General features: G+C 48.8%; 1 protein-coding gene across 2 annotated transcripts in view; it reads left to right on the forward strand.

Annotated features, from left to right (window-relative positions):
- Positions 1 to 12681, forward strand: part of COL5A1 (collagen type V alpha 1 chain) — a 148453-nt gene that overhangs the window by 120732 nt on the left and 15040 nt on the right. For both annotated transcript variants that reach the window (XM_032200398.1, XM_032200399.1), the window contains exons 38-53: positions 2971 to 3024; positions 4363 to 4470; positions 4662 to 4751; positions 4844 to 4897; positions 5526 to 5633; positions 6929 to 7036; positions 7553 to 7606; positions 8381 to 8434; positions 8649 to 8756; positions 8856 to 8909; positions 8993 to 9100; positions 9875 to 9928; positions 10294 to 10401; positions 11490 to 11543; positions 11884 to 11937; positions 12388 to 12441. In XM_032200398.1, the coding sequence (XP_032056289.1) occupies positions 2971 to 3024; positions 4363 to 4470; positions 4662 to 4751; positions 4844 to 4897; positions 5526 to 5633; positions 6929 to 7036; positions 7553 to 7606; positions 8381 to 8434; positions 8649 to 8756; positions 8856 to 8909; positions 8993 to 9100; positions 9875 to 9928; positions 10294 to 10401; positions 11490 to 11543; positions 11884 to 11937; positions 12388 to 12441 (1224 nt within the window). The remainder of the gene's footprint in view (positions 1 to 2970; positions 3025 to 4362; positions 4471 to 4661; positions 4752 to 4843; positions 4898 to 5525; positions 5634 to 6928; positions 7037 to 7552; positions 7607 to 8380; positions 8435 to 8648; positions 8757 to 8855; positions 8910 to 8992; positions 9101 to 9874; positions 9929 to 10293; positions 10402 to 11489; positions 11544 to 11883; positions 11938 to 12387; positions 12442 to 12681) is intronic.

A 12681-nucleotide genomic window follows, 5' to 3' on the forward strand; every position in this document is an offset into this window, starting at 1 on the left:
GGAGGACGGAGGGGAAGGCTGTGCCTCTACCCAACTTGTAGGAGCACTGTGGGTGAATCTGTGCTTTCTTCCCCACTCCTCCCATTGGAAAAGTGCAGGTTTTAGGTCTCACAACTCTAGGTCTGCGATAACAGAGATCTTTTGTGCGAGACAGGCTCGCTCCTCAGCTAGGCAGCGCTCAGCTCTCTGCATGCAGCTGCCTTAGGTCAGGGGCAGTTTTACTGTCTCTGGAGCCCGCCATGGGTAGAAATAAACACTTTTGCCTTCTTCATGCACCATGAGGCCACCACCAAGAACTGTTGCACAGTAGAAAAGAGTTACAGCCCCGTTTTGGCAGTGCTTCTTTCAGGAGGAAGGCAACTCCTGGCCAAGATCTGTGGTGCAATGGTTTTGCTCTAGCTTGTCTGTCCACGCCAGTTACTGCAGCACGCTCACCTCTCAGCCCTGCCTTAGCACACCAGTCAGAGCATCTCTGCTGCGCTGCCTTTTAGCCAAAACTAATCACAAGGATCTCGCCAAGTTTTGCTTAAGGCCTCTCCCCAGGCAAATGTCCCTTGCTGCAACCCACGGAGCAGCTTCTGGCCGTTCAGGTACCTTACCGCGTCGTGCGCATACTGCTTTGTCAATTTTAAAAGGTTTTGTTGCACAGATGTAATCAGTGTTTCTCACCAAAGGAGAATGATGAGGCATGTGGAAGGTATGATGGCTGTCTTACGTCTCTGGTGGTCTGTTCTCTGCACCTTTTTGCTCGAAGGATACCCTAAGCAAAAATGACTGTTCTGCCGCGTATTTTTCTGCATGCAGTAATTAGTACCTCTCTGTTTGGCGCTTCTGGAGATGCTGATTCTTTTTCCTCGGCTGTTTACAATCCAGTTCATTTGCTGTTGGTACGTGCCTCTCCCCAGACTGCATGCTGCATGTTAGCAAATAGACTCCTTGTTCTGCGTTTATTTTATGGGAAGGAAACCCAACTTTCTCCACTCAGCTTCACGTTTTTCTTCACCACCTTTCCTAGCAAAACAGCATTGAGAAGGCTTTGCACATTGTGCGTTTTTCCCCCTCAACTTATCACACAACAGTTTAATTAACTTGCCTGGCATTTGCTAAGCAAGGCAATGCAAACACTGCTCAGTGCCACGCCAGTTATTTATGCTCTGTCAGACTTTATGGTGATGGTTGTGGTATTTTGAGCGCACAGACCTCAGGTCAGGATTAACTTAAAGATGGAGAGAAGAGCTTTCACCTGCCAGAGTCTGATTGTGACATTTAGTCTTCCTTCATTGAGTTATCTCTAACATCCAGGACACCTAAGCTGAAATCAGAAAAGGCTGTAGAAATTTTACTTAAATCTGCTGTTATCAACTTCTGAGACCAGAATAAAAGACCAAATTCTCAAGTCTGCATGAATATGAGTGAAGAATGGGCTTTCAATCATTTTGGGTCTGAAAGCATTCCCTGATAGCTGCCTTCGGGAGTAACTTGCCTTTCTAAAACCTGTTAATCTTCACCACGAACAAGCAAAGATCACTTTCCCCTGAATCCTCTTGGGATGCATGCAGACACACGCAGAGACCCAGGTAGCAGAAGTCACTGTTTTGTCCTCCTGCCTTGCACAGTGCCAAAAAGAGGAGGTGAACATAAAAACAAATTAGATGTGTTTTCCACATCGGTAAGCTTGTTAGCGCACCCTGTACCTTCATGCAAGAAAACCTAACACCAGAAGACTGAATCAAGTCTGTGTGTCAAATAGCTCCCTTTATTTTGCTTTTCATTTAGGAGCAAACAGTCATGCTGAAGACGCCAACATATTTGGCCGTATTAGATATATTAAGATGGAATCTCTAAAAGACAAGAGAAAAAAAAAAAAAAAAAAAAAAAAAAACAACAACTAAAAGCTCTGTGCCCATGGTTCAGACAGGATAAAAGGAAACTCCTTTCTTCAGATTAAAAAGAAAAGTCCCGCATGGAGGCACTTGAAGTATTTTTCTAAGATAAGAGCTTAAATTGTACATTCTTTTCCTAATGATGGCTTGCCATTTCCTCATCAATGACACGATATTTTCTGTGATCTGCAGACAGTTAGAGTAGCTTTGAGTAGTTTCTTAGCATGACATGGTACCGTTGGCTTGGGACTTATCTGCTCATCTTTTGTGGCAGTGAGAAATAGCCTGTATGCCCTAACTGACATTTCTCAAGCTTGTCAGCATGCTACAGTCAGAATGATAATTAATGTGCTTTTTAAAGAGTGGCTTAGGAGAACTAAACAATTGCAGTGGTGATAGTTCATTATTGCCACTCTTTAAATGTCATTATAAGTAGCTGTCGTGGAGACTTCGTTACTCATCATTTGACCATCCAGAGAGAAACACGTCTGTGATTTATTTCAGCAGACGTTGAGGAAGGAAATAAAACTGCAGGGCTGGGGACTGGCACTGCCTGTGGTCACCCAGCCTCAGGGCTCCCTAGGAGTGAAGCTCGAACTGGGAACCGCTCTGGAACTGGGAGCAGGAGAAGGGAAATGGTGATGAAGAATTGCTCAGCATTAAGAGCAATAGCCATTAATAGCCATTTCCTCTGTAGGTTTTATGAGTGTAGCAATTATTATTATTTTTTTATATGGCCAGTCCTTCAGCCAAACCACAGTAGCTCCACCAAACCAGCAGAGCTGAGCTGAAGATCTGATGGCCATCCAACAACACACCCACTCATCCCTAAGGCAGCACCCAGAACCCTCCACTGGAGCTGAAAGGCTTTGATAGTTCCTTTTTCTACCATTCTCTTGCTCCCATAAATGTACAGATAGACATTTTACACCTTCTGTTTGATTTCTCCTTCCTTCTGCCTTCGGGTGCCCATCGCTCACGGTCAGCAGCTCTGCCGGGGAGGAGCAGGCAGCAGCTGGCCATGAGCCTCACGGGAGCACTCCATGGCAGAATCGTCACCTTTTTGTCTTCTCCCTTTTTCTAACAGGGTTTCCAAGGCAAGACTGGCCCCCCCGGCCCCCCTGGCGTTGTAGGCCCTCAGGTAAGGAACAAATATTGGTGCTTGCATCAGCCCCTTGTGGCTCATTTTCCTGGGTACAGCATGCAGGTAGGGTAGGAGAGAACAGGATGGCGCTTAGACAAGGTGTGTGAGCCCTGCCGGAGATGAGGTGGCTCCTGTAAACTTAACAGAGCTGCTCTGGTGTAAAACAGATGCAGGATGGGAGACACAGACCAGCTGTGTGCAGCCTGACAGAAGGACCAAAGAGTTTGATGTGATTCAGAAGGGCTGTGCAACCTACTGGGCAATCGGAGCAGTAGGAGCATGATGCAAGAGTGGTGTGACATTTCGTTAGGAAGAAATGCATCCCTGTTTGACATGAAGTGCTGCCAGATTCTGTCGGAATTGTGCCTTTTTTTTTTTTTTGATTTTATTTCAGTTGCAATGAACTCAGTGCAATCTGGAAATAATAACTACGCGACCAGAATTTGTACCCCTTAAATACAAGCATGCAGGGCTCGTGCATCGGTTGTGTAGGTGGAGTCCTAGGCTGAGAAGGACTGGGGTTTGGTTGTCTTCTTCCCTGAATTGCCAGGGAGGTTGCTCTTTAATTACAAAGCAATTAATTTGTCCTCTTTAATGATAGTGTAAATTCTCTGATTTGTAAGTTCCATGATTAGGGGCAATTCCCCGACTGTGTCTGTCTTCTCAAGTGCAAATTAGGTTCCGTGGCAATTTCCTTTGGCTCGGCAGCGTGTAGTTAGTCTGATGTGTGGCTGCCGAGCGATCGCGGCGTTCTCCTTCTGCTTAGGCTAAGTGGCACCCTGCAGCGTGACACGAATCACAACCACGGTCCCAGCGGACCCCGACGTGCAGGGTTGTGGTAGCATTGTGCTCACGGCTTGTGTCCTCCTCCAAAACAGGCCACTGGGGAACCTTCTGCTCCGGGCCTCGTGGCACACTCGTCACCATCAGTGCCCGTGTATGGCACAGCGGCAGGCAGCAACCGCCGTGTAGTACAAGCCTCATCCATTATTTATTCCCCATATTAGGGCAAATCAGCATGATTGTAGAATACTTAGGAATTTTTCAGTTAAAAAGACAACTAAGCGTAATAATTTGAGTGATGATCTCATTTATGTGAACGCTTTCTTTCCAATACCTCCTGTCTGTTCAGTGCAGTTTTGTCCTCTTCCGCACCAGAGATCCTTTAGGTGCCAAAGGAGGCATCTCTGTGGGGATTCCTGGTGACACTGCAGGGGACGGATGAGGGAAGAAGCATCTTCCATCCTGTAGCAGCCTAAAGGAGCAAACTGATGCCCTTCCTCCTCTATTTGCTCTGCTGACACCCACCGCCTTCTCCCTGCTCTCTGTCCTCAGGGTCCGACTGGTGAGACGGGTCCCATGGGTGAGCGGGGACACCCAGGTCCTCCAGGTCCCCCGGGTGAACAAGGTCTCCCTGGCCTCACTGGAAAGGAAGGGACCAAGGTAGGGATGAGCAGCCTGCTGGCTTCCCCTCCTTCCACTCCTGGACAGCTGCCCCTCTTGCAGAGGTGGAGAGGGATGATCCAGTAAAGAAATGATGTTTCACAGGGCTTTGTCAAGGCTCTGGCACAGAGAGAGGAGCTGTGCCCCCATGGCATCTGCAGCTCCTTAGCTCTTTGTCCTTGTTGTTACAGGGGGACCCTGGTCCCGCCGGCCTCCCCGGGAAGGATGGACCCCCAGGCTTGCGAGGCTTCCCTGGAGAGCGAGGTCTCCCCGGCCCCATCGTAAGTTTCTGTCCTTCCAGCAAGAAGGACACCCCAGCAGCGCAGCACACAGCTCCCCAAATGACTCCATTTTCCCATCTTCTTCCCTCCAGGGTGCTCCAGGACTAAAAGGCAATGAAGGTCCCCCAGGCCCCCCCGGTCCAGCAGTGAGTATCGTTGCCCTCCCAGGCACCACCTAACACTTTTACAAGCTTGGCAAGCCAAAACAGAGGGTTAGTCAGCGCAGTGCCTCCTCCGTTACTGTGCTAACTAATGGCTTTCTGGATATTGCTTTATTTTACAAGACACACATGTAATAGCTCAGTTATTTTATGGGGTTAGCTATGAACATACGTGACAAGCTGGGGGAACTGGGATGATCCAGGACATCCAGAATTTTGCTTTTAAGTCACCAGCTTTTCTTCTGAAAGTTGTTCCCACTTAAGATGTGTGCTCCGTGCAGCCCTTCTGGAAGAAAATACTCATCATCGAACCCTCCCGGCTGCGTTAACCATGAAGTGGTCACACGCATGTTCCAAGCTGATAATGTGCCCCCAGGAACTGAGCTCGCTGTACCAGCCAGGGGAGAACTCAGCAGTTTCAAGGATTTTAATTAAGATCTGCAGAACCCCTTGGGCTGATGGTGCCAAGCCACCGCATGGAACTCACCCCCTTTAGACGTGCTCATTTACTAAGTTCATGCATTTGCAGCGTCCTACTGCTGCATTTCTTTCTTTCTGCATATAGATAATGCTCGATAACCCAGTAATGCTTGCTCCTTCCTTCTCCAAACAGGGCTCTCCTGGCGAGCGAGGCCCCGCGGGCTCAGCCGGCCCCATCGGCTTGCCAGGGCGACCTGGCCCCCAGGGACCTCCGGGACCTGCAGGTGAAAAGGGAGCCCCAGTAAGTACCAGTACACCAATTAACAGCTGTGGGTCACGTAGAACTAGAGCTGAGCATGGAGATAGTCCCCAGACTGGGTGTAAAAAAGGAAACAAGAAACAAATGCTGTGTGTTCCTGTGGTGTGAGCATGCCAGTCGTCTGCTGGAGCCCGCGCAAAGATGCTGAGAGCAGCCGTGCACACTCTCACATCTTTCAGTCCCTCGGCTCACACATGAGATGTCACCTGCAGGCAGCAGGGAGTGGGCAGGATGCCTCTGCTTGTCCCCAAGGAGCCCAGTGCCATGGCAGTCCCAAGGGGGAAGGCTGTGCCACGAATCTGTGCCCCAGGAGCGTTGCTGGAACCATCTCTGACGTCTGGGTTGCTTTGGTTCATGCCCAGGCTCAGCCTCAGATCCAGCAAAATGAGCAAATGCTGGCATCAGGGATTTCAGACTGCACGAGGACACTTGCACTGATTGATTGTTGTTATCAGAAGCGTTTATCAGGCAGTGTATTCCACATTTGCTGGCTTATTTGGAACTCCAACAGCTAGTCCAGAGGCAAGAATTTCTTGGTGAATCAGCTTTATGAACATCTGTCCTGCCAAGTATCTATATGATGTGTTATTGGATAGATGAATAGGCAATTTATGTGGCATCTAATTATTCAGAAGAGAGCATCCAGGATTCAGATGCAATTAAATTATGTACAAGGAAACTGAAAAATATCCACTGTTCAGTTCCTATAAACAAACAAATTTGAGTAAAGGCTCCAGGCTTGAGGAATACAAGAAGATGTTTAAGCAGGAGGCCAGCAGAGATTGCTTTATTTGCTTCATGTATTTTCTTTTGTCCAGAGGCTCAGGAGAGAGCTCAGGGCCATTATTTAGGGATTAGTCAGGGATGGAGCTGGGGCAGTCAGGACCAGCATCAGTAAGAACTGGTCTGTGGGAATAAAAATTAGTTGGAGACTTGTTTGTCATTCAGAGAGAGATGGCAGAGGGTTCAGATTAAATCTAATTGTATTGCTACAGCAGCGAAATTGCAGCTGTGATCTGGGTATTCGCCGTTTAGGTTTGTTTGTTCTTTATCTCTGGAGATAGAATTTTTGTCTTGTTCAGAGAGCGAGCACAGAGAGAGAGAGAGAGAGAGAGAGAGAGGGAGATCCAGGAAATATCATCTGGAAACATGTCTTGCTCTACGTGTCCATGCAGTTGGGGTCGTTTTCAGCTGCATAAAATGTTAATGGACTGCAATGGGTCGGTTGGAGGGTGGAGGTGAGCTCTGCCTGACCTGTCTGCTCTTTTTGCTTCCAGGGCGAGAAAGGTCCTCAAGGCCCAGCGGGTCGGGACGGCATCCAGGGCCCGGTGGGACTGCCAGGCCCAGCAGGTCCTGTCGGGCCCCCTGGCGAGGACGGAGACAAGGTGGGAGAAGTCCTCCTGCTGTATGGGGTCACTGGGGGGGAATGGGGCCGCCTGCCCCAGTGCCACCGTGCCGTCTGCTAAAACAGGGATGTTTTGTGGTGCTCACAGTCCTGCAATTCGAGCAGAGTCAGGTCTGGGAGAGAATCAGGCCAAATTTGCCAGCCAAACCACTCGCTGAAATCCAGTTAGCCTTCCCCGAGCCTGTAGCAGGTGGCCTGCCCTCAGGCGCTTGGCCTTTCCAAATTAATTACCTTTCCCACTCTCTCATTAAGCCCCTCTAGGACTGGAGGATTCTTAGAAAGCGTTAGCTGGGGTGTATCGCTCATCACCGCTAACGAGGCCTGCAGGATGTTGGGTCCTGCATCGTGCGGTGGCTTGGGAAAGTTTAATGATGCAGAAGGGTTTGGTTACAGCCAAATCACTGGCCCTTTTCAGCATTTTTAGGGGGGTTCTGTGGGAATCAGCATCTTTTGGGTGAGGACACGGAAGCTAACTGTGCCCCTTTGCTCCTGGCAGGGCGAGATCGGGGAACCTGGCCAGAAGGGCAGCAAGGGTGACAAAGGGGAGCAGGTGAGTGCGCCGGGCATCGCCAGCAGCTGCTCTTTGGAGGAACATGTGGTGATGTTGTGTGGCTTGCTGGAAACAAAACGGTATCGTTTTAACTTCTTCCTGTCACTCCTTCCTCTTCTCCTTTGCTTCATCAAATACCCACATGGTGTAAAAAAAAAAAGAGTGAGTGCTTGAAGTGTTTTTCTCTTCAGCCCGTGCTGTTAGAGCTGGGTGTTTGGCTGCGGTTACTTTTCTGGTTGCTTATAGCACACTGAAGCATCCTTTGTGTGCTCAGAGGCTGAGGGATGGAAAATAAATTGCACGTGTGTATCTAGAGAGGACTGAGTGGTGTGATATTGCCTTGCTGGAGCAAAGATGCGTGACTGATGGCTAAAACCAAGTTCCCCTGTAAATGTACCGAAGGAAGAAGTTGGATTGCACTGGTTTTGGCTTCTCGGCCATGGAGGCAGGTAGCTGCACCCCCCAGGAGGGGATGCTGGAGGTTAATGGTGATCTGTCAGACATGTTATGCTACACAGAAACACACAGATGGCTTCCTTCTCTCCAGAAAGATTTCCAGCTTCCACCGCCCCCAGAAAGTGTTTTGCAAAATGAGTTTAAGCACGTCCTTGGGCACAGCGCTGCTGCACCAGCACTGGTGCACCAGGGACCCTGTCCACCCACTGCCCTCTGTCAGAGATTTATGCTGGTTTAATGGATGCTGTGCTTATTTTACAGGTGAGATTTTTCACCTCCTGCTCCTAAATGTGACATTGCACTTCTGTTTCATGACAGGGTCCACCAGGTCCTACTGGCCCCCAGGGTCCAATTGGTCAGCCAGGCCCAGCTGTGAGTATTGTCAGCAGGAATCCTGCTTCTTACCATAAAAAATATATATATATATATTTTGGGAAGCTCTGTAAAGAGTTGCAGTTTCTGCCTGGCACTGCTCATACCCAGTGCATGGGGATGAGCATTGCTGGCTGCAGCAGGAGGTGCTGGGGACGGGGCTGTGCACCCACCTCGTGCCCATGCTAAGCCACGTTAGACTTTTTCCTCATAGGGAGCTGATGGAGAGCCAGGTCCCAGAGGGCAGCAAGGCCTCTTTGGTCAGAAAGGTGATGAAGGACCTCGAGGTTTCCCTGGTCCCCCTGGCCCTGTGGGCCTGCAGGTAATTTGTAGCATCAAGGGAGTGCTGGGGGTGATGAAAGCTGGGGCCTCCACCAGAGATGTTCATGGCTAAAAATTATCCCTTCCTACATCTCCTCAGGGCCTGCCTGGACCACCCGGTGAGAAGGGAGAAACAGGTGATGTTGGGCAAATGGTAAGATGCTTTTCTTCTATTTTCATCACTGATGTAAGTGTTTCTCCAAGAACACATCTGAGGTTTGTCTCCCCTTTCCCCAGGGCCCGCCAGGCCCACCTGGGCCCAGAGGTCCGTCTGGACCACCAGGAGCAGACGGCCCCCAGGGTTCTCCCGGGGGGATTGGAAATCCTGGCGCAGTAGGAGAGAAGGTAAAGCATCCGCCCAAACTCAACTGAAGCCTGCAAGAAGTTTGCTACTTGTTTGGGGGCTTTGCTAATAAGGAGGTCTTCTGTGTTAAGATATCGATGTATCAGGGTGATCATTTAAAATAGAAAAGGGAAATAAAAAAGCCTGTTGAGGAAGATACGCCAGGTCTGCTTACTGGTCTAGCTTGGATGCTGAATGCTCCTATTATGTGAGCATCATCCTTGATGTGCTCATGTGAAATGAGACCTCGAGAGGGCTCAGGTGGATGAGTGGCTCTGCAGACTGTGCCAATTCCCACAGTTGTGGTGGGCTCATTAGAGAATTTGTTTTGGAGCCTGAGCTGTATTTTCAGGTGATAAGGTAAGGATTAGGCCAGGTGAGTGGGGTGGTGATGGGGGTAAATTCATGGCTGTGGGCATTTTGTTCATCCACCTGGTCTATAAATAGGTGCCATTTAAAAAGAGGCAGCTCCTCCCAACCTGAAGCATGCTTAATGCAGTCCTTGAGGTACTTATACTAGTGATTTCTCCTCAATTAAGTAAACAGATCTATTGAGAGAGATATATGTTGTGTATTTTTGTTATTATAAGCCAAAAGATGGAAATGTGCCTGAACAGAAAATAGTGAGGTCTCCCTAGCATGTGGCGTGGCAGCACCCAGCCCGTGCCTTGCTGGGGCTCACAGCTCTCAGCAGGCCCGAGGGGTTCAGCACGTCAGCAGAAAGCTCAGGACCCTGCAGAAATACAACTGTAGGCTTCTTTTTTTCTCCCCTGCAGGGTGAACCTGGTGAATCTGGTGAGCCTGGTCTTCCCGGGGAGGTTGGCCTGCCGGTGAGTACGCTATGGGATGTGGCGGAGAGAAGATTTTTGTCTGTGGTACCCCCAGGGAGCTGGTGAAAGAGGTTTTCGGGAGGGATGGATGTGGATGGGGACTGAACCAGCTGGGTTCTTGGTTTGGGCGTCAGGCAGAGGCATTGCCATGGTACGGGGTATTTATAGGAGAGCGTTTAGTCACGGGATGCATGCTGCCCACAACAACAGGAACACCATCGAATCTTTGTGGGAAGGGACTGCTAAATCACGTCCTTGTGCTTGGAGATACAAATAGAGAGTTCTGTTCAGAATTGATTAAAGGATAATTAGGGATCGGTAAGTTGGTTTACTGGATCATAGAAACATCCTTTTTTCCTTTACAGGGTCCTAAAGGTGAAAGAGGTGAAAAGGGTGAAGCAGGTCCCTCTGGTGCTGCTGGTCCACCTGGTCCCAAAGGTCCACCAGGTGATGATGGGCCTAAAGGCAGCCCTGTAAGTACCCCATGCTGTCAAAATAGCGCTTCCTTGTCTTGCCCTGTGGAGATTTCCACATGCAGAGACGTTTTCCAGGGATTACTGTGGAAATTCTAAGTAGTTTACCAGCCAGAGAATTTCCCCTCTAATTAATATGTGTTATTAATCCATTCCTTTAGGGTGCTAATGAGGAAAAGACCCAACTGTACAATATCTTGCAGCGTTACTTGAATCATTAGTCCTTTTTGCAGGCTGTCAGGAAACACACTTATGGAAAGGGCCTGCAATAGGATTACTTTGCATCTGAGCTTGTGCATTGCAAGGGTCCTCTGTACCAGAGCAAAGCTTCCAAGATAGCAGAGAGGAGATTTATGTGAATCTGGGAGCAGTACCTCTGGGGTCAGATCCCTGCTGATGCTAATTGCTGTAGCTCTATGGAAGCCAGCAGAGCTGGACTGATTTATACCAGATGACAATGGTACAGTATTTGTCTTGCCTGCTCCTTTGATGCTTGTTGGCTGAAGAAATTCATCATGCGATAAACAAAGATGGCATGAAACAGCAAAGGAGGCAGGGGAGTTAGTCATCTCTCTTAACAGATGGGGTTTGGGGAGAGTGCATTATCGGTTCAAACTTAGTGTCTGAGCGCTGTTCTCAGAATCATTTGAAGTGCACAATAGGCATTATATGGAGGAGAGTGGTGGAGTTGTTTTAGTCATTAAATGCTTTGAGAGGATCTTCAGGTGAAAAATGTTACACGTCGTGTAGTAAAGAAAAGCAAAACCTTCTAATCTGCACATTCTCCAAAGCTGAGAGGATTTCACTGTCACTTGTCTACTCTACTTGTGAAAAACTAGATGAAATTCCCTGTGTAGATACTCAAGCTTTGTATAGCCTGGCTGCAGAGCTGCAGAGAACTGTAACAGGATGAAATTACTGAAGACACAAAACTGGGATGTGAACTGGGACTGGGTTTGAGGGTAGGGAATTGGGATTTTGCTCCACAGGGCATCTCCCCATGTTGCCAGTGGGGTGACAGGTACAGTGCTCTGCAGCTCTCCAGGTGCAACCTCTTACCTGGGGATCTCCCTCTTCTCCCTTCGCAGGGTCCAGTTGGTTTCCCTGGTGACCCTGGTCCTCCCGGAGAACCTGGTCCAGCCGTAAGTGTTTGTCCCATAGAGGGATAATTAGGTTTTGTGAAATATGACTGTGTGCTGTTCGTTCACCAGCAGCTCCTCTGGTCTTTACCTGGGGAAAGGGTGGGAAGTCCCACCATAAGACTGTTCTTCTGCCCACCCCGCAGCCTTTGGGGTGGTAGCAGTTCCTGTCCACAGTATTTGATACGGGAGGTTTGCTGATGCTGGCATTCCCAGCGAGAGATGGGAAGGGATGGTTCCTGGTGACATTAAGACATGCTGAACCACACTTGTTGGGTCTGACATTTTATTTAGCTCCATTTGTACCCTATATATTCCTGCTTTCTTCCTTCTTCCATTTTAGGGTCAAGATGGTCCCCCTGGTGACAAAGGTGATGATGGCGAACCTGGTCAGACTGTGAGTAACTGGATGGAAGGGCTCTGTGTTCAGTCCCCAGTGTCTCTGTGCAGGTCCAAGGGCTTTAGCACAGAAAGATGTACAGCAACAAATTCCCAACAGCTTCCCCAGCCGCCTGCCCCGTCCCATCCCTTCCTGTCTGTGTCAGCCTGGCCACTGCCATCCATCCAGGCTGCTCAGCAATACATCCAAAAAGCAAAACTTTAGTTTACAAAAAAAAAACACAAAATCTAGCCTTTCGTTTTAAGCTCGCCATGCCTTATGGTATTACATGGTGGGAAGGGATAAAACAAGATACCACCTGCACCCCAAGGAAGTGCTGGGAGTTGTACTGGCCGCCCACACCCCGACTTAGCACAAACTCCAAATCTCAGCTGGAGTTTTGCACGCTTGCTTCTTCTTCCCATGTCTCATGGTGCAGTAATGGCTTCTCCTCCACTCTCCATTTAGGGTTCCCCAGGTCCCACGGGAGAGCCAGGACCCTCCGGACCCCCAGGAAAAAGGGTAAGCTGATTGTTTAAAAATATTTTTCTGAATGTACTCGTGTTGATTTTTTTTTTTTAACCGATTTTATGACTCCGTCTAAAGTAAATGCCAGGCAGTAGCATGTATAAAAAAAAAATTGACATGCCATCCACAGCCATTGGAAATCAATGGGAAGTTGTCAACTAAATCTCATTGTTTTTTCAAAGATTCCAACACCCAAAAGAAAACATAAATTTAAGGTGCTCCTTTACTTTCTCT

This window comes from Aythya fuligula, chromosome 19 (assembly GCF_009819795.1).
Source record: "Aythya fuligula isolate bAytFul2 chromosome 19, bAytFul2.pri, whole genome shotgun sequence".
Classification (NCBI taxonomy): domain Eukaryota; kingdom Metazoa; phylum Chordata; class Aves; order Anseriformes; family Anatidae; genus Aythya; species Aythya fuligula.